The sequence below is a fragment of the Sceloporus occidentalis genome, unplaced genomic scaffold (genome assembly GCF_023333645.1).
Source record: "Sceloporus occidentalis isolate IW3139 unplaced genomic scaffold, rSceOcc1.0.p SCAF_4, whole genome shotgun sequence".
Taxonomy (NCBI): Eukaryota; Metazoa; Chordata; class Lepidosauria; order Squamata; family Phrynosomatidae; genus Sceloporus; species Sceloporus occidentalis.
Window position 1 is genome coordinate 39,969,659 of NW_028316984.1, and position 19,919 is coordinate 39,989,577.

The 19,919-nt window shown below is 43.1% G+C and overlaps 1 protein-coding gene across 2 annotated transcripts in view; it reads right to left on the minus strand.

Annotated features, from left to right (window-relative positions):
- LOC149313797 (ceramide synthase 6-like) overlaps positions 1-19,919 on the minus strand; it is a 137,031-nt gene that overhangs the window by 55,450 nt on the left and 61,662 nt on the right. For both annotated transcript variants that reach the window (XM_089519814.1, XM_089519813.1), the window contains exon 4: positions 15,104-15,161. In XM_089519814.1, the coding sequence (XP_089375940.1) occupies positions 15,104-15,161 (58 nt within the window). The remainder of the gene's footprint in view (positions 1-15,103; positions 15,162-19,919) is intronic.

Consider the following 19,919-nt stretch of genomic DNA (forward strand, 5'->3'; position numbering starts at 1 on the left):
CCATCTATTGAGGGTGCGTTAATTGTGAGTTCCTGCATAGCAGGGGGTTGGACTGGATGGCCCTTGTGGTCTCTTCCAACTCTATGAATCTGTGATTATTGGTTATATTGTTGAGTTTTCCCTTAAATCTTATTGATATGATTCAAGACTTTGCATCACAGTTGCCTCTCCAAGTCCTTGAGATCTGCAGACTTGAAAATCTGCAGATGGGCGACTACCATTAACGTCAATGGGGTGTGGCCCATGGCACGGTCCTCACATGCATGAATTTTCAAACTCGCTGGGGGGGGGGGCTAGAACGGATCCCCACAAGTTCCAAGGGCCAACGGTATATCCATTGATTGCTTTTGCTAGGTCTCTCCTCACCATTAATGCCAACCCATTTCTTCTTAGATTTTAATCTCCTGAGTAAAACATTGTGTAATTATGTGATTCAAAATGTCCCATTCCTGTCCCTTTTATCTCTCTCACCCAAAATATTGAAAGCTTTAGCCATTCCATTTCTTCTGTTACTATGTCTAGCTTCCCCGATTCATGCTTCTCACATTCCATGTTCTTATGTGTTGTGCAACTCTGGACTTTCCTTTCATCTCCGAGTACATCAACAGCTGAACATCCTTCTTACTTGAGTCCAGTTGCATCATTAGGCAAAGTGCTACCCGTATTTGTCCTCTGCTGTACTCCAGTAGCTCCTTGAGTGCCATCTGACATGGAAGTGTCATCTTCTGGCACTATATCTTGTTTCATTTTGGACTGTCTCATCCCAGGGTGTTCACAGTAAAAGTACTCCCTCTGTGCAGTATTAACAAGCATTAGCTATGGTGCCACTGTCATCATCTCTGAGAGAACTTCTGCCAGTGTCACCTTCCACTGCTACACAGTAGCTGTTTGGCATATTTAGTAAGGCTAGGCAAAATTTGTCTTGTGCAGTCTCCAGGAGTCTCCCCAGGATTAAGCCACATGGTGCCATTTTGCCATGTTTTGCCTCCCAGGAGCATTTTAGGCCTAGGATAGTCCATGTTTTTTGTGGGTTTTTTGGGCTATGTGGCCATGTTCTAGAACATGGCCACATAGCCCGAAAAACCCACAAAAAAACATGGATGCCGGCCATGAAAGCCTTTCACTTCACTAGGATAGTCCCTTTTAAAAAACAGGACAGAAGCATAAGAAATACCTTTCCTAGGTCTAAAAAGGAGAGAGCAGGGCAAAATACCCCTCAGAGACCATAGAGGGCATTTGGAGATAAAAGCTTTTTATTTGGGGTGGGGGTGGGTGGGGGGAAGCACACAGTGGGAGGGTATGGCCCTCCAATGTCTAATGTGGCCCTCTACCCTCTTTCCTGTAATATGGGAAAGGGGAGGGTACCAATGAATGGCAAGTAAGGACTTGAGGCGCTATACACACACATCAGGGGATTCTTTAAGCCTTGTTTAAATATTTGAAGGGGTGTCATATTGAGGATGGAGTAATTCTCTGCTGCTCCAGAGAATAGGACCTGGAACAGTGGATGCAAGCTACAAAAAAGAGATTCCACCTCAACATTAAGAGGCACTTCCTGACAGTAAGAGCTGTTCAAGAGTGGAACACACTCTCTTTGGAGGTCTTTAAACAGAGGCTGGATGGCTATCTGGAAGGGATGCTTTGACTGTGAGTTCCTGCATGGCAGGAGGGTTAGACTGGATGGCCCTTGTGGTCTCTTCTAACTCTGTAACTCTATGATTAAGATATGTTGACACAAGACAGGCCGTGTGATAGGCAGAAGAGCACATTCTGAGCCATGTCAAGAGAGAGAGAAAGGAAATTGAGTTAATGCACTTGTATTTGCTATGTTTGAGAATGAAGGGAACACAAAGTCTTAGTACAGCAATCATCCTTCAAAAACAGCTAAGTGGAATAACAGGCAGAAAAGTGAGCATAAAAGGTATCTCTCCCACCTTTGAAGCTCTAGTCCTCAAGCCTCCATAGGTCTTCCTGTAAGTATGGGAGGGGGCAACAACTGGAAATCATGGTACACTCTGAGCCTGAAATCCCGACAAGTTGAAGGCCTGCTTCCAGTGTTCACCAGCACGAATGAGAGGAAACATGAGACTTTTGCTCCAGTAATGTCACTGGGGGCTGCAGGGGATGAAACTGCACCAGGTGACACCCCAGAAGGGGAGTGACACCCAGTCAGCCCCTCTACACCATCCCCCATACCACCTAGTCCCCTGCACATGTGCACATCTCCCTGCATGCCCACATATCTCTCAGTCCCCCCTGCCTGCATAGCCCTCTCTCCACACGTACAAGTCTCTATCCACGTGCGAACACATACAGTACCTCCCTATTTTCACATGTGTGTGCCGCTCCTTTCCCCCCTGTACTCCTTTGTTCCCCGTGCTTTTTTCCTGTGTGTGCTACTCCTTCACTGCCCTGTGCTCCTTCACCCCTGCGCACGGGAGGGAATGTGCGCTGTCCTGGATGTCTTGTCCAGATGTCCCACCCCCGCACCAGGTAACACCTGGTGCAGGAATGCTTCTGTCAATGGTTTGTCATTTATTAAATTTGTTAATCAGTCCATTTCCTCATTTTAAGATTTTTTGCATCCAGTCCTTAATAAGAGAGCAGTCCTTTACCTTCTATGTTTTAACCACAATCAATCTAGCAGCTGTTACTAAATATAATATTATTTTCCAATATTTTGATTCTTCTTCCCTATTTAAAAATGAGTTATATTTAGGAGAAACAGTTCTGGCAAAAAGGCATAGTGAATTCCAAACATTTTTTGTATTGCCATATGAATATTTATTCAAAAGTTTTTCACTAGTCGACATGTCCATCATATATGATATGGTGTACCAATCTCTTTTTGGCACTTCCAGCATTTATCGGATCCCAGTTTATAGATTTCTATGGAGTGTGGTACCATGGAGCCACAAAGTTGTGAGTTCAATTCCAGGGGCTCTAAGGTTGACTCAGCCTTCCATTATTATTATTATTATTATTATTATTATTATTATTATTATTATTTTGTAGTTCAGTAAAATGAGTACCCAGCTTGTTGGGGGCCATTGGGTTACAGATTATAAACTGCTTACAGAGGGCTAAATTCATTGACAAGCAGTACAGAAATGTACATGCTATTGCTATCTTTTTGCAATTTTGAAATGATTTTCTTTTAAATCTTGTGATGCCATGAATCTATTGGTTTTGCTCCATGAATTTCCCCATCTTTCCAGTGCTATATCATACCTAATATCCTGGGTTTACTTTATCATTGATGGCTTTATTATTTCCTGTTCAAGCTCTCTTGATAACAACAGTCTGTAAAGTTTAGCTACTGTATTCTTATCTCGTGTCTATAATATTTTATCAAGATTAGTTAAATCATCTTCAAATCCCATCTGAGCATAGTCTTCAATGCATTTCTTTTTTATCTGAAGATATGAAAACCAATGCAAATTCATATTATCTATATCCAATTTTTCTCTTGATTTAACTTTTGTATCACTATCTGTTCCTTTGCTAAAGAAAAGGAGGAAGATTTCTATGGGTGGATAGACATCTGACCTTTTGGTCGTGTATGTGGAGGAGAAGGGAAGGATTGCTCTTTCTCTTGTAGCTTCTGGCAAATGCCCACAGTGGGCCACAGAATTTGGACACTATACTGATTTCCTACTCCTTCCCACTACTTAGTGTAACCAACCTACTACCACCACCACCAAAAAAAAAAAAAAAAGGGGGGGGGGAAGATACCCCCTTCATAGCTTCTGAATTCAATACTGTAGAATCCTAGATATAAACAGAAAATGAAGAAACAGTTCTGGACTAGATCCAAAACTTACTTGTTATTTATCAGTGTATAGTTCATATAATGCAATAAACAGATTATACTACTTTGAATGGATTATAGACATTTGTGATATGTTTTAGTATGAAACTTTTTTTAATTATAGTGTAAACATATTGCTTTATATGTTATAGAGTTAACTGACTGCAAAAGTTTTTAAAGGATGGATTTATTTATTTATGTAATCTGATGACTATAACCTGTATTTGGTTGTCAGGAATAAACTGTACTGTGTATAATGTATTAATGTTCTGTATCTCCAAAATGTATTTAGAACAGCTGTTGAAAGCTTCTAAGCAATACTGTGAAAGAGATGAATAACTCTGCAGGATACAAGCTGCTACTTAAAGAAGCAATATAAAAAAAGCTATTAAGCACAGAATGGCAAGGAGCATTCTTGCTAATTTCTCAAATGGCCTTTTTGGGCTCAATGGAAATGAGCCTTGAAAGTAATGGCATGGGGAATGTGCTTTGTAGAATTTGTCCTGTCTCAAGAGCACAATTATTAAGAGATTCTAAACCGCAGTGCTGAAGTTTTGTACATCAAGGTACAAAAATTAAAGTCATTTTTGGACACCAAGAATGACTGCTGTTCTTTAAAAGAAAACGCACAAAGACTGGATAGCATTGCTGCAAAATGAATAGATCAGGCCAACAGAGGTGCTGAGTTCAGAGACTGTATCACCTTATTAAATTACAGAGAGAACGAATGAAACACTGCCGTGAAAACAGGGTGGTATTACTTAGGTACAGGAAGATGGGGTGGTAGCTATTCCACAGAAACAGAGCTCATACTGTCAGAGAAGTAAGCTGATATACAAACTGTGTGGCTGGTGAGTCATTCAGGCCAAACCGTCCTCAGTACAGTGGGCCCTTGGTATCCACTGGGTTTTGATTCCAAGGGCCACCCGAGGATGCTCAAATCCCACTATATACTATGGCAAGATGACACACACACACACACACACACACTATATATATATATATATATATATATATATATGGTGTTCCTTGTATAAAATGGCTAAATCAAGATTAGCTTTTGGGATCTTTTTTTCAAATATATATTTTCAAGCTGTGGGTGGTGGAACCTGTGGATGCAGAATTCATGGATATGGAGGGCCAACTGTATATTCATTGTTTCATGAAGTCTTCCAATGATCGTATACCCAGTACTTCCTAACAGTTTAGAGATACGCTGTACTGACATAGCATTTGTATCATTAAAAATATAATGAAGTATACCTAATATCTTCTAATTCAAACATGTAGTAGAAGCTGGACACATGATTAGATCCAATTAATTTAGATGTGCCTAATGCTGTGTAACTGTAGGCATTCTGCTAAGTGAACTGACTCCTTCACTTTGCCAAGTTACTATAGCTAAAACCAACAGAGGTAATCTCAGAACTACTGGCAATAATATTTGAGAATTCCTGAAGAACAGAAGTCACAGCATACTGGATGAGAGCAAATACTGTCCCCATCTTCATAAAGGGAAAAGAAAGAAGACCCAAAAGAAGTATCACCAAGTCAGTCTAACATCAATACCAGGAAAAATTCTAGAGTCAATCATTAAACAGTCTGTAAGCACTTAGAAAGGCATGCCGTGATCACTAAGTCAACATGGGTTTCTCAAAAGAAAGTCATGCCAGACTAATCTTACCTCTTGTTCTGACAGTTACAAGCTTGGTAGATGAAGGGAATACTGTGGATGTAGCATATCTTGATTTCACAGCAAGGCCTTTGACAAGGTCCCCTGTTACATTCTTGCAAACAAGATAGTAAAATATACTGTTTGATGAATTTGTAATTGGTTGAACAACTGAACCCAGAGTGTACTCACTAATGGCACCTCTTCATCCTGGAAAAAAATAACTGTCAGTGTACCACAGGGTTCTGTCCTGGGCTGAGTGCTGTTCAATATTTTTATCAATGACTTGGTTAATGGAATAGGAGGCATGCTTATAAAATTTGCAGATGACACCAAATTCAGAGGAGTAACTAAGACCCTAGCGGACAGGATCAGAATTCAAAATAACATTAACAGATTTTAGAGCTAGGCCTGGCTTGACAAAACTACATGTGAAAGGGATCTAGGAGTCCTAGTAGACCACAAGTTGAACATGAATCGACAGAGTAATGTGACAGCTAAAAAGGCCAATGTGATTCTAGACTGCATTAATGAAAATACAGTGTCTAGACTGAGGGAAGTAATAGTACCAACACTATTCTGTTTTGGTGAAACGTCACTTGAAATACTGTGTCCAGCTCTGGCCATCACAATTCAAGGAGGATATTAGCAAGCTGGAATGTGTCCAGAAGAGGGCAACCAAATCGACGAAATATCTGGAAATTATGCCCTATGGGGGATGACTTAGGGAGTTGGGTATGTTTAACTGGAGAAGAGAAGGTTAAGAGATGACGTGATAGCCATGTTTAAATATTAGACAGGATGTCAAATTGAGGATGGAGCAACCTTGTTTCTGCTGATCCAGAAACGAGGGACTTTATTACATGACCCCTATTCTCATCATGATCATGTTAATGAGAGGAAGTACATACCTACTAGATTGTGAATGATTCCTACCATTATTTCATTAGCACAACCAGGCTGTTGCTGGCCTAGCGCTCTTTCTTTCATCCTTGTCCTTAAGCCTGCTTCCCTATTCTATGCCCTATCAACAACTATGGAATTGTGTTAATGTGGTTTAACATAGATAGGTAGATAGATACATAGATAGATAGATGATAGATAGATAGATAGATAGATAGATAGATAGATAGATAGATAGATAGATAGAGGTAAAAGAAAGTGTAACAATCCCTTCCCCAGCTGTTCTGGACTAGTAAAGAGGTGGAGGAGACAATGAAACCACATTAGGCTGGTCACTGGAACAACTACGAGTGACCACATTACACTGATACTGAAATCAGTTCACTGGCTGCCTATTTGTTTCTGGGCACAGTACAAGGTGTTGGTCATCACCTTTAAAACCCTACATGGCTTGGGTCCAACCTATTTAAAGGATTGCCTACTTCCCTAAAATCCGCCCTGTACACTCAGGTCCTCTGGGAGGAATTTACTACAGCCTTTAAAGACCAAACTAACTGCAACCTCCCAGAGGACTTTTTTTGCAACCACTCCCAGTCTATGGAATGGCCTGCCAGATGAGATCTGTCAAATTACCTGCCTAGACAGCTTCAAAAAAGCTGTCAAGACGGATCTCTTCCGGCAGGCCTTTCCTGAATAAAAAGCACTCGGCCATAAATGATTACTCCCTCACACCATATATCATCCTACTATTATGCCCATTGTCTATTTGATATTAATAGTTTATTTTAATATTAATTTTAATAATAATTTGTTTAATTCTTTTTTTAAGGGGGGTATTGTAATATTAAGTACTGTGTGTTTGGATGTTTTTATTCATGTAAGCCACTTTGACTGTTTTATTACAAAAAAAGCGGGGTATAAAGACAGGTTGCTTACCTGTAACAGTATTTCTTCGAGTGGTCATCTGCGAATATATACAAATGGGTTTTACTGCACCTGCGCAGTACTGTTTGGAAACTTCTAGAATCACTGGGCAAAGTAAAATTTGCAACATATAGCAACTTTTTGGCGGTAACTCTGCCCACCCGTTATAAGGCCCCTGTGTTCCCGCTCTTTCCCCAGTTCCTTTTTTCCGCTGCGTTGGCTGCTGTAGGGAACTTCGCTTGCTTTGGCTAGCTTTTTCATTGAATCACTGGTTTTGACTTTGGACCGTTTTTTCCTGACTTCGTCTTCTCTGATCACCTCGTGCATTGTTGGACTCTCGGCTTGTTTGACCTTGATCTCGGACTTTCCTTCTAACTTCGTCGATTCTGATTATTATGTCTCCACCTTTTAAAAAGTGCGACGTGTGCGGTGGCAAGGTCCCGGTCCAAGACCCGCATTCCTCCTGCCTACTGTGTCTCGGAAAAGACCACGACACCAAGGCCTGCGTGCTGTGTAAGTCAATGACTTCCCAGGCCAGAAAGAACCGCAAGTCCCGGCTCACATCTGCCATCGCCCAGGGAAAGGTCCGGGAGGGGGGTTCCCAGCCGGCCTCAGCCCCCTCCGCATCTACTGCGGCTCTGGTGTCTCCGTCTCAGGTCAGCCCATCCAGTGCGGCGTCTGCCCCCACTGTTGTTATAGCCCGTGGTTCTGAGGAGCCCAGTACTGTTGTTACTGTGGCCCGCGATCCAGACAGATCCAGCACCACCAACAAACCCTCCAGGGTTCTAAGCCACTTTGACTGTTTTATTACAAAAAAAGCGGGGTATAAATAAAAGTTTTATTATTTTATTATGACCATTCAATCCCAGAACCGCCACTGGATAATTCAGTACACCTGTGGACTAGCACTATATTAGTGTAATTGGGAGCTTATGAGTTTTACCCACCAATGGCAAGGTGCAGGGTAACCAGGGCCGGTTACACAACGGCACTTTAGTGCGTGACGAGCATGCACTAGGGTTACAAAAGGGCGGTGCTTCCGCACCACCCTAACCCTAGTGCATGCTCGTCACACACTAAACGGCGGCGGCCCTTCCATACGGCCGCTGCCGTGAGGACGTCACGGCTGTGCCGCCTCTAGACGGGGCGGCGCGGACGTGACGTCCTCAATCTGCGGCAGGGCACCTAGGGCGCCCTTTCTGCAGACCAGGAAGGAGCTCCGTTTCGGAGCTCCTTCCTGGTCCACGGCGCCGCTTTGCTTCGCTGGGCGCAGCCTTCAGACGGCTGCGCCCAGCGAAGCAAGGGAGAAAGGGGCCAAGTGGCCCCTTTCTCCCCCTCCCTGCCACCGCGGGGTGTCCTTGGGGCTTGAAGCCCCAAGGACACCCCTTTTCAGGCTGCGGGGAAGCGGCGTTTTGCTGCTTCCCCGCAGCCTGAAAAGCGGCGGATCGGGGCCTCAGCGGCTGCCGGTGTAGCCGCTGAAGCCCCAATACTCCGGGGAAAGGGGCGGGTCCAGACCGCCCCAAATGGGCGGTCTATAACCCGCCCATGATTGGAAGACAACACAGCAACAAGAGAGAGATGTCATAGTGCAATCAGTAATAGCCAAAGGCACTACTACTGAACTTTTATAGCAGTTTAAAAGTCCTAGGACACAGAGCAATGGATTCAGGCTACAGAAAAAGAGATTCCACCTAAACATTAGGAGGAACTTCCTGACTGTAAGAGCTGTTCAACAATGGAAGACACTCCATTGAAGAGTGGTGGTATCTCCTTCTTTGGAGGTTTTTAAACAAAGGCCGGATGACCATTTGTCGGGGATGCTTTGATTGTGAGTTCCTGCACGGCAGGGGGAGTTGGACTGAATGACCTTTGTGGTCTTTTCCAACTCTGTAATTCTATTATTCTAACCCAATAAAAGAAGAGTTCATTGTTTTAATGTATTTTGAGCTTGTTTGTGCAACTAGAACAAACATAATATTCTAGTCCTCTTAGTTTCACTCTGCCCTTAGCTGATATAGCTGACTGAGATATAGCTGATCTTCACGGGCAAAGAAAGCTTGAGATTTTGCCTGTTCTATCTTGCATGAGTTCTGTAATACTTTCCAAGTCCCGTCATCCATCTATACTTCTCATTCCACCTCTATATAAAAGGTAAAGGTAAAGGTATTTCCCCATTGACAAGCTTGTCGTGTCTGATCATAGGGGGCAGTGCTCATCTCCGTTACTAAGCTGAAGAGCCAGCATTGTCAGAGACTATTCTATGATCATGTGACCACCATGACTGCACCAAACGCTGTTTGATGGTACCTATTTATCTACTTGCATTCACATGCTTTCAAATTGCTAGGCTGGCAGAAGCTGGGGCTAGTGATGGGAGCTCACCCCATCATGCGGCACCTGGGCCTCTAACTGCCAACCTTGCAATCAACAGTCAGTGTCTTAACCACTTGAGATGCCATATCCACACACACACAGCCACCTCTATATAGCTAGCTGGCTAATCCCTTTCTCCTTAGAAGGAAAGTTAGGACCAGTTGGCTGGTAGCCTAAATACCCTAAAGGCACCAGATTCTGTCTGATCTTGGAAACTAAGCAGGGTCAGCCCTGGTTAGTACTTTGATGGGAGACTTGTCAATGAATACCAGGTGCTATATTTCAGAGGAAGAAATTGCCAAAACCAGCTCTTGACTCTTAGGCAAGAGTCCTTGCCTGAGAAAACCTATGAAATTAATGGGTCACCATAAATTGACAGGTAACTTGAAGGCAACATATGAGACAGAAATGGATAGCACAGCAGCAAAAGTAAAATGGCTGTGGGCACTGTGCTTGGAAGCCAGCATGGCAGGTTTTTTTGGTGAAGAAGATAGCTTTCTCTGTTGTTTCCCTGCCACTGTCAAAAACTACTGCAAAATTCTGCACCAACATAACAGACAGATGTTCTAGTGTAAGCCGTCACAAAGGCTCAGTATTCCAAAGTGACTCAGGCTGTTAATACATATTATAACATGCAGTATATAACGTGGAGTTTTCTACAGCACATATATAGTCTAGTAGTAAAATATGTACACACATTCACCTTTAAATGGTAACACATGCAAATTTGGGGAAACCTGACTGCACCAGGTTACACAGATGCATGTATGTACCTGTTTTCACACTCAGTGCAGACAGCTTTGTGTTTCCCACAGCAACTGTTAATGAGAAAATGAGAACCTCAGATTCTGGTCTCAGCAGATGATAATTTTTAGCACAGAAGGAGTGAGGGACAAGTAACAGTTTCTGTTTATGAAATCCTCCTCTCTAATTCCAGATGTCTGTGATTAATTCAGTGCTGAGTGCAACGAGTGCTCAGAGGACCAGTGCAAATGAATGTTACTCCAGATGTTCTGAGACTAAATCTTGATGCTGAAAACAGATTAGCCTACACTTTAATTGTGTCATGAGCTTCAAATCTGCACACCTTATTGCAAAAGGTTTACTAAGTTGCTGGATAAGCCAGCATTTAAAGATCACTTATTCTGAATGGCTGTGGCCTCTCTGTTGATAAAATGTGAGCAACCAAGCCAGTACATGCTATATAAACTGCTCCACCACTCTTGCATGACAAGTAGGGTATTTTTAAAAAAATCATTTTCAGTCAATACACGCTACCTCTTTTGGGGGTGGCACCTGAGGTTATTCTGTTTGCTCTAGTGGGTAGCCTGTGATAGAGGAAAGATTCAAAAGTGTGACTCTGTTGAGTCTTTAAGGACTCTCAGTAGCTGTCAATACAATCCAACATGGTACCCCTTCTAGGACATGAACTGGGGACCATGTTGTAAAAGTTTTATCCCTTCTGGGTGACTCATGGTGGTACAGTACTCTACTGCTCTATTGCTATCCCTATTGCTCTATTGCTCCATGACATTTATCTTATAGTGTTCTGGAGGCTTGCATTCTGTCCCACGTATTACTGAACTCTACATCAGGAGTAAGTGAATGTGGTCTGCTAGGTATTTTCTGACCTATAACTCCTGACAGCCCTAGCCAGCATCACCACCAGTGACAGGGGATTATATACAATCCAGAAACAGCTGGGGAACCAGAGCTTCCCAACTCTGATTTATATGAAATTGATGAACAAACTAAATGGGATTTCATTCCAACTGAAGGAGTGGGTTCACTGTTTTGAAGGGGTCCTTGATAATTCATATAATTTCATTTACTGTATTTTCTGGCGTATAAGACTACTTTTTAACCCAAGAAAATCTTCTCAAAAATTAGGGGTCGTCTTATACGTCAGGTATCGTCTTATAGGGCAGGTGCTGAAACCTCCGAGCTGGACTGGAGAATCTGTGGTTGCCGCATATGGTGGGGGGAGCTAAAAAATGGCTATGGGGTATGGAAAAAAGAGCCATGTTTGCACTACTGCTCTGATAGTCCTGGAGACAGGGAGGGCTGGGCAGGCAGGGAGAGCTGACCAATCCAAGCAGGCTTTGTATACAAGTTTTCCTGCTAAGTAAGTGCATGTCATAAGCATTTGAATTAAAATTACCATATTGAAATCAAATCATATGTTTTTAAATTTTTTATTTGGTGTGCATTGAAAGAGGAGCAGTCTTATACGGCAAGTATATCCCAAACTCTGTATTTTAACTGGAAAGGTTGGGGGTCGTCTTATATGCCCAGTCGTCTTATATGCCGGAAAATACGGGTACATCCCATCCTTCCTTGAAGGAGCCCAAGGTGGCTAAGAACCTGTATTAAAATGTTCAGTTGCCATGAGGCTAAAATGATAAACAATAGATGTCTATAAATTATCATAAAGAATGAAGCACTTTAAAGCAGTCTTTCTATCCTCAATTGAGAAAAGGTTATCTCAGTACTCTTCTTATCCTTGGAAAAGATCACAGCAAAATCAAGAGACACTATACTGGCAATTACTATTCTATCTTTATTGACAGTTCTGTATCTATAAACACATGCTTTGAAAGGCAATATGCAGAGCTTGAGCATTCCTTTACCCATCTCCTTGAAAAAGCAAGAAAAATGTGAGCAATCTTTGTTAGCACTTAAGGTACAATTTCTGCCAGCCAGTGCAAGAAGTAGGGATACAGACCATTTGAAGTAGCTGCACAGTGTCTGAACCCTATAGCCTAGCTTGTGGTGGACTTGAGAGTGAGGTAACCACAACACACTTATCTTTTGTCTCCAGAAGTACATAACTTTTTTAAATTTTTTAACACAAATAGACAATCTTTTGCAGGAAGAGGGACTGGTCAGTGCTGATAAATTCTTGATATTGGGGATGGAGAACATCTTTCACTCTAGAAAATATCTGGTCCATGAACTAACTAACCCAGCCCAGAACAAAATGGGAATTCTGGGGAAACTAAGAACAAAAGCCTTTGCATTTAGCCTGAGGAATTTGGACAAAATGTGTAAGTGTGCAAAGCTTAGTTAGCATTTAGATTGCCACTTAATTTCATCAAACTGTGATCTAACAGGTTACACATGGTATGTAATCTCTCCAAATCCTACTCTGAATAAATATGTGTTTAGAGAAATATCTGATACTATGACACATTGACAGGGAACTCAAATGAAACCACAACACCCTGGTGCTTAGATCTGATACTTTCTACTCAGCAGCACAGCTATGAAACATGGAGAAATCACAGCCAATATGTTCATCATATGACAGTTTAATCTAAATATATTCAACCTTAAATAGGAGTAGTAGTTTACTTCATTTGTACTCCAATCCACCTCATAAAAATCCAGAGCAGTTAAAACAACTGTCTCTGTAAGCTTTTAGCTGTTCTTTACTCTTGTAAGGAAGGCTGGGATATAAATAAACTACATGTGATATACATTTAATAAGAAGTGTTTTTTTAAAAATGTAACTGGAAATCTACTAACTATAACACTAACTTGTAAATGCCATATGTAGCCCTGGCCTAGGAATTCTCAGAGCCAAACTGCATGTATTTTGTTGTGTTCTCTACACAAGCCATCAGCTCTTTAAAAAGAGATTTCCTTTGATTATGTATCCTACATACATTACTAAGCTAAGCATTTTGGAAATATCTTGTATATAAAATCACACTGCAACTGAGACTAACAGTTATCATGTTAATTCTGAATGTGCAGGGAACCACAGCTGCATATAAAAGGCCATTATCTAAAATAAGACTGACCTGTGAATGCAGGTTTACAAGCATCCTGGACTAAGAATACAGCACAAGCTCTCCCATACTTCAAAAGCACAAATGAAGGAGAGCAGTCACTGTTGAATGTTCAGAAATGAGAACTATCCATGGAAGATAACTGTGACTTTTCAAAACTGGGAGAGGGAAAGTAGGGCAAGTGCTATTCTGTGTGTCCCCAGACCCAAAGACACATCCAAAGCCATCAAAGAAATTTTTTTAAATGGGCAAAAATTTGCCTGAAATTATCCCCAAGTGCCTCCTTTATATTGATTTTGCTCCATAACACTCCACCTCATCTCAAGATTAAAAATAGGCCAAAAGTGAAACTAGAAGTAACACAACTTTATCTCACTTCTGAGTCACCAAAAATTTACCTCATATCATTTGAGGGAAGTGAAAATTTGCTCTCATTCCCTGTGCAGTTGCCCCCATGTTATAAAGCCTGTGGTCTAAATCTTCTTATCAGTCCCTACTAGAACAGAGACATGTAATCTATGGGAACTTGGTAAGTCAACCCTTCTGCAAAATCCACTGATTCAATGGGTCTATTCCAGCTGAGACCAACAATTGGTCTTAGGCGTATGGGTCTCAGCTTCACTTCATGATTTTTGAGAATTATAGTGGAGATATAAATTCCAATCCAATGGGGTAGTTATATATATTAAAAATTTCCAAATAGATCACAAAATGCTAATAAAATCTTTCATCCATATTCTGTAGCCAAAGCAGCTGTAAAAATGGAGGAATGCACATTCAGTATTCCCTGTTTACCGAGAGAAAGAGAGAGAGAGAGAGAGAGAGAGAGCACCATCCTTATCTTTCTCTCTGATGTTACCTTTACGTTTCTACAAATCTTCACTTCATGTTATGACACAAGAATGCTGTAGTTTACCCCCTAGAAGTTCTCCTAATTTCTACAGACTTCCTGTAAATCCCCTTTACAGACTTTCAGTATCTTCCCAATAAAGCAATGAAAGGATGGCAAACAGATCCTCAGCAGAACTTTTCTAGTATGTACAGATGTGCTATGTATAGGTATCCTTCATTCAGCCCAACATCATAATGCCAAAATCCTTGCAGAGGTTATGTATGCTATATTTGCATTAAAAAGCATGGTGTAGTGGTTTGACAACTGGTCTACAGCTCTGGAGAGAAGTGTTCGATTCCCTGCTCAGCCAATGAAATTCACTGGGTGACCTTGGGTGAGTTACATACTTTCAGTTCCAGAAAACCCTGTGATAGGGATACTCTGGGGTTGCCGTAAGTCAGAAATGGCTTGAAGGCACATAACAACAAATATTCAGAAGCTGCCAGATTGGACAACATCCTCCCCCTTCTCATTACAAGGGTCCTTTCAGGAAAAATTTTCACTGACTAGGAGATTTAGGAAGGACAAATATGTAGCTAAATGAAAACACACTAACTCCATGGAAGCTATGAGAACATTTGCTGACAGCATTTGCATTGATTCTCTTACTAAAAGTACCCAAAAGATGATATCACAATCAAGAATGTTTTTATTCAATAGCAGTATGTAGAAACACCTGGATTAAATCAAAATTTAGTGCAATTAAGATTCATGCAAAAGATAAAGAACCTTACCTTTTTCAAGAGTCGGGATCCATAAGTGAATATATAAAGATAAAATGTAAATCTCCACCTGCAAATAAAGTAAAACAGAATATCTCATTAACCTGGTTGCAAGCTGACTTGAAAACCTGACTAGAGACCAGCATGTACATATCCTACACCTACGCAATGACATGTTAGCTAATGATCCCAAAATGGTTCCCAGACCTTATCAATTAACCAAGGTTTCAATACAGTGAACACTTATGAACACCATTTTGGGCAGAAGCCAATCTACCAGCATGACACATGTTCAGTTGTGTGTCACTGAAACATGAAATGGGCAAAGAAAATCACTACACATTCACAAAAGAAAATCAGTGCCAAAAATCCATAAGAAAATAAAAGTACAGGATAAATCATAGACAGAAACAAGTTTGGACTGGAAAGCAGGGGATTGTAAGGATATCAGAAAGGAGGTGATGGACTGAGGTGATGAGCAGTAGCTTGCTGGAATTTGAAACATATATAGCAGGGGTAGGCAACCTTTTTGAGCCGGGGACCGGGTTGCTGTCCCTGAGACAACTGGGGGGCCGAAAGGGGGGGAGCTTCCACCCTCCGGGGGCGGGGCTGCATGCTGGGGGCGGAGCTTCCACCCTCTGGGGGCGGGACTGTGTGCAGGGGGTGGAGCTTCTACCCTCTGGGGGTGGGGCTGTGTGCCAGGGGTGGAGCTTCCACCCTCTGGGGGCGGGGCTTTCTCTGCTCCCTTTCCCAACCTCCCGCTGTCTGAGAGACAGCTAGAAGGGGGGGATTGGGAGAGGGGGTGGCAGGCGCGCGCCTGCTCCTCCTGCCCTTCCGTGGCCCCCAGCTGCCTCTCAGAGAAGCAGTAAGGGCCCGTGAGGGGCAGGAGCAACAGGCGCGCGGCCCCAGCCCCTGTCCTTGGGGCTTTGCCAGGCCTGAGGTGTCCTCCGAAAGACACCTCAGGGCTGCCAAAGCCCCGCGGGGAGGAGGAGGCGTGTGCCTGCCCTCTCCTCCTTCGCCCCTTCTTTCAGCCGAAAGGGCTCCAAGGGGCCCTTTCAGCCGAAGGGGAAGGCCAAAACCACTCTCACTGTTACTCTCACTCTCACTGACATATCACCATCACTACCACTCTCCTTGTAAAAGCACACCTTTCAGCATTGAAAGCACTGAAAATACACAGAAATGCACTTTGGAAAGTCACACTGTCTCATCTTCAGAAAGACTGCATGTCCCACAACCTGACATATCACCATCACTACCACTCTCCTTGTAAAAGCACACCTTTCAGCATTGAAAGCACTGAAAATACACAGAAATGCACTTTGGAAAGTCACACTGTCTCACCTTCAGAAAGACTGCATGTCTTCATTTTCCTCCTTCTCCTCCTCCTCCCTCCCTCCCTCCCTCCTCCTCCTGCTCCTTCCTTCCTTCCTCCTTCTTCCTCCTCCCTCCCTCCCTCCTCCTCTTGCTCTTTCCTTCCTTCCTCCTTCTTCCTCCTCTTCTTCATCCTCCCTCCCTCCGTCCTCCTCCTACTCCTTCCTTCCTCCTCTTCTTCATCCTCCCTCCCTCCTCCTCTTGCTCCTTCCCTCCTTCCTTCCTCCTTCTTCCTCCTCTTCTTCATCCTCCCTCCCTCCCTCCTCCTCTTGCTCCTTCCTTCCTTCCTCCTTCTTCCTCCTCTTCTTCATCCTCCCTCCCTCCCTCCCTCCCTCCCTCCTCCTCTTGCTCCTTCCTTCCTTCCTCCTTCTTCCTCCTCTTCTTCATCCTCCCTCCCTCCTCCTCTTGCTCCTTCCTTCCTTCTTCTTCCTCCTCTTCTTCCTCCTCCCTCCCACCCTCCTCCTCTTGCTCCTTCCTTCCTTCCTCCTTCTTCCTCCTCTTCTTCATCCTTCCTCTTCCCTTCCTCCCTCCTCCTCCTCCATTCCTCCTTCTTCCCCAGCGCTTGCCCCCGCCCCCTGGGAGGCCAGAGGCCATCCCGGGGGGCGGGGGGAAGGAGCGCTCCGGCGGCCCCAGCGCTTGCCCCCGCCCCCTGGGAGGCCAGAGGCCATCCCAGGGGGCGGGGAAACGGAGTGCTCGGCGGCCCCAGCGCTTGCCCCCGCCCCCTGGGAGGCCAGAGGCCATCCCAAGGGGCGGGGGGAAGGAGCGCTCCGGCGGCCCCAGCGCTTGCCCCCGCCCCCTGGGAGGCCAGAGGCCATCCCAAGGGGCGGGGAAACGGAACGCTCGGCGGCCCCAGCGCTTGACCCCGCCCCCTGGGAGGCCAGAGGCGCGGGGAAAAGGAGCGCTCCGGCGGCAGCAATCGGCTGCAGGGTCGGCCAGGGGCCGGTCCTACAGTGCTCGCGGGCCGCATCCGGCCCGCGGGCCGTAGGTTGCCGACCCCTGATATATAGTAACACAAACACAGATAATTCATAACTAATCATGAACTCCCACAGAGGGTCCCTGGGTATTCACGGAGGTGCTCTATGATTTGAAATGGAGCTCAATCCTTTAAATCTGTAATTACTATTACTGTACCATGTTGATTACCCCATGAAGTTAACCACCAATCTTAACACACCATCACCACATTGACTGTGGTGAAATATTAGTTCTTGCGGTGTCTAATCTACTGACACTGTAAAAAGTCTCTCTCTCTCTCTCTCTCTTTGGAATCCCCGCCTTCATGTTAAATGTGTGGGGGTCATTTTAAGCAAAAGGGGAGAGCCGGGAGTTTATTAATAAACTAATATATAGATGCTGCTGCAGAGCCGGGGGGGGGGGCATACTTATTTTAATTGTTCAATTTAATAGTAATAAAGCTTGGCCTGCCTCATGTAAATATCCATTCAAGTGTAAAATTATTCTAACTGCCTTGTTTTTCAGACTCAGTACAGCTTTAGAGGCAACAATAGGGCCAAATGCTTGCCATTTCACCACAGAGTTGCTTGCTCCTATCGCTGATTATGTTAATACATTTGCCTCTGTAGTAATATTTGTGACTGCAGTAACCTTCTCAAACAATGAAAGCATAATGATGAAGTGATTCTTCACCTTCAATTGTGAATTTAAAGCACACAGGCAAAGAGCCATCAATGCGCACAAATGTTCCGAATTATCATTGTGATTGATTTTATCTGGTCCTTTCCTGAGAGCTCACAAGACAGTATTTAGAATAATCTGAAACCAATAGTGGTAAAGCTTTAAAAATCCTTCAAAACAAAAGCAGACCAAACAATAGTGCTAAAACAACAGTAATATAGAAATAAAAACCCTCACTGTATGCTGACTTATCTCCAGACAGCTTCAAAGGCCAGAAAAGTCACTGTGATGGGCAATTTTAAAGAGTTATAATTCCTGCAAATCAAGTTATGTGTAATTTTCATAAGTGACCGGAAGGAAAGGGGGAAGAAAATTGAAGAGTATCCAAACTCACTACAGAAATTTCTAAACATCCTGAATGCTTTATTCATAACAACCACAATAAACAACTGTATGCAATGTGATCTTGTAACACCTTTGAGACTAAATGGAAGAAAGAAGCTGCTAGCATGAGCTTTGTAGACTATTTCCTCAGACGTATGAAGTGCTACCAGCTCCTTTCTTTCAGTTAGTCTGAAAGGTGCTACAAGATCCTTTTGCATACTGATTTTCCAGACTAACATGGCTGTATCTTTGAATTCTACCACAGTAAGTAAGTGTCTCAGTGGATTGTGGACAAGATCGCAGGACTGATATTTATCTTAAAAATCAGAAACAGGAGAGTTCACAGCTCCTCAATTCTCAGGGCCACTTTATTCTGGATATGGTAGGCTCGTTTCTTAGGTACTAGGTATTCTTAGGTATACTGAATAGATAATCAGCCAGGAGTCCTACAGTCTTTGAGGGCATATGCTGAAGAGGCATGACTGGCCAAGATTCCTTGGTGCAATGTGTTTGGAAGTGTCAGGTGCAGAGGATGACCTGCCTCACCTGAAGTTCCCATTTACCCAGCCTTTGAATGGGTAATAGAATAGCCATTTAAAATGGGTGCTATTATAGCAGGGGTGGAAAGCAACCTTAGCCCTCCAGATCTTTGAGATTTCAACTCTGCAAAGCCATAACCAACACAACCAGTGGTTATGGATTATGGGAATAGTTACATTTTAACCTTTACTCTTGATCTGCCTCTTTCTGTGAAAACATTCCTTGCCACTGTTTTATTGGTGGTATTATGGACACTTATTTAGAATAGGCACACTTGGTTATCACTGTTTGCCACCATCAATTAATGTTTAATGGTGGGATTTTAGCGTATATACTATAAGATTAACGAGTCTCGTTAAACCTTTTACCAGCTGTTTGCTATCTCACTGACCATTAATTGACAGCATATGATTTACAGATATCATGGTGTACAACATAAACAAGAGCAGCCTCACTTTTGGCTGTGATTTCTGAAACCATCTACTACAAGATAGGGGTGGAATCAGGTTGCCTTCTAGATGTTGTTGCACTGAAACACCCTCACTACTGGCTCTGCTGGCGAGGGCTGATGGGATATCAGGTCCAACAGCATTTGGAGGGCCACATAATTCCCAGCCCAGTGTACAGACTTCTAACACTGGGGAATATATATTAATATCATCATTCCATCTCCTTTTTTAAAAAAGATTACAATACTTTGTGACATTTATTTTTAATGTAATATCTATCTTAATAGTTCTGTTACTTTTAGCTTTGGAAATTAAAAAAAGGAGGTTTCTCTTGAGGATACGGACTTACAGTTTGATGAGGACTTTTTAAATTAAGGCATAAAAGATGTGTGTGCATTTGTTTGGAAGTGTCAGTTTTTATGATGCTAAAATTTTTAATCTTT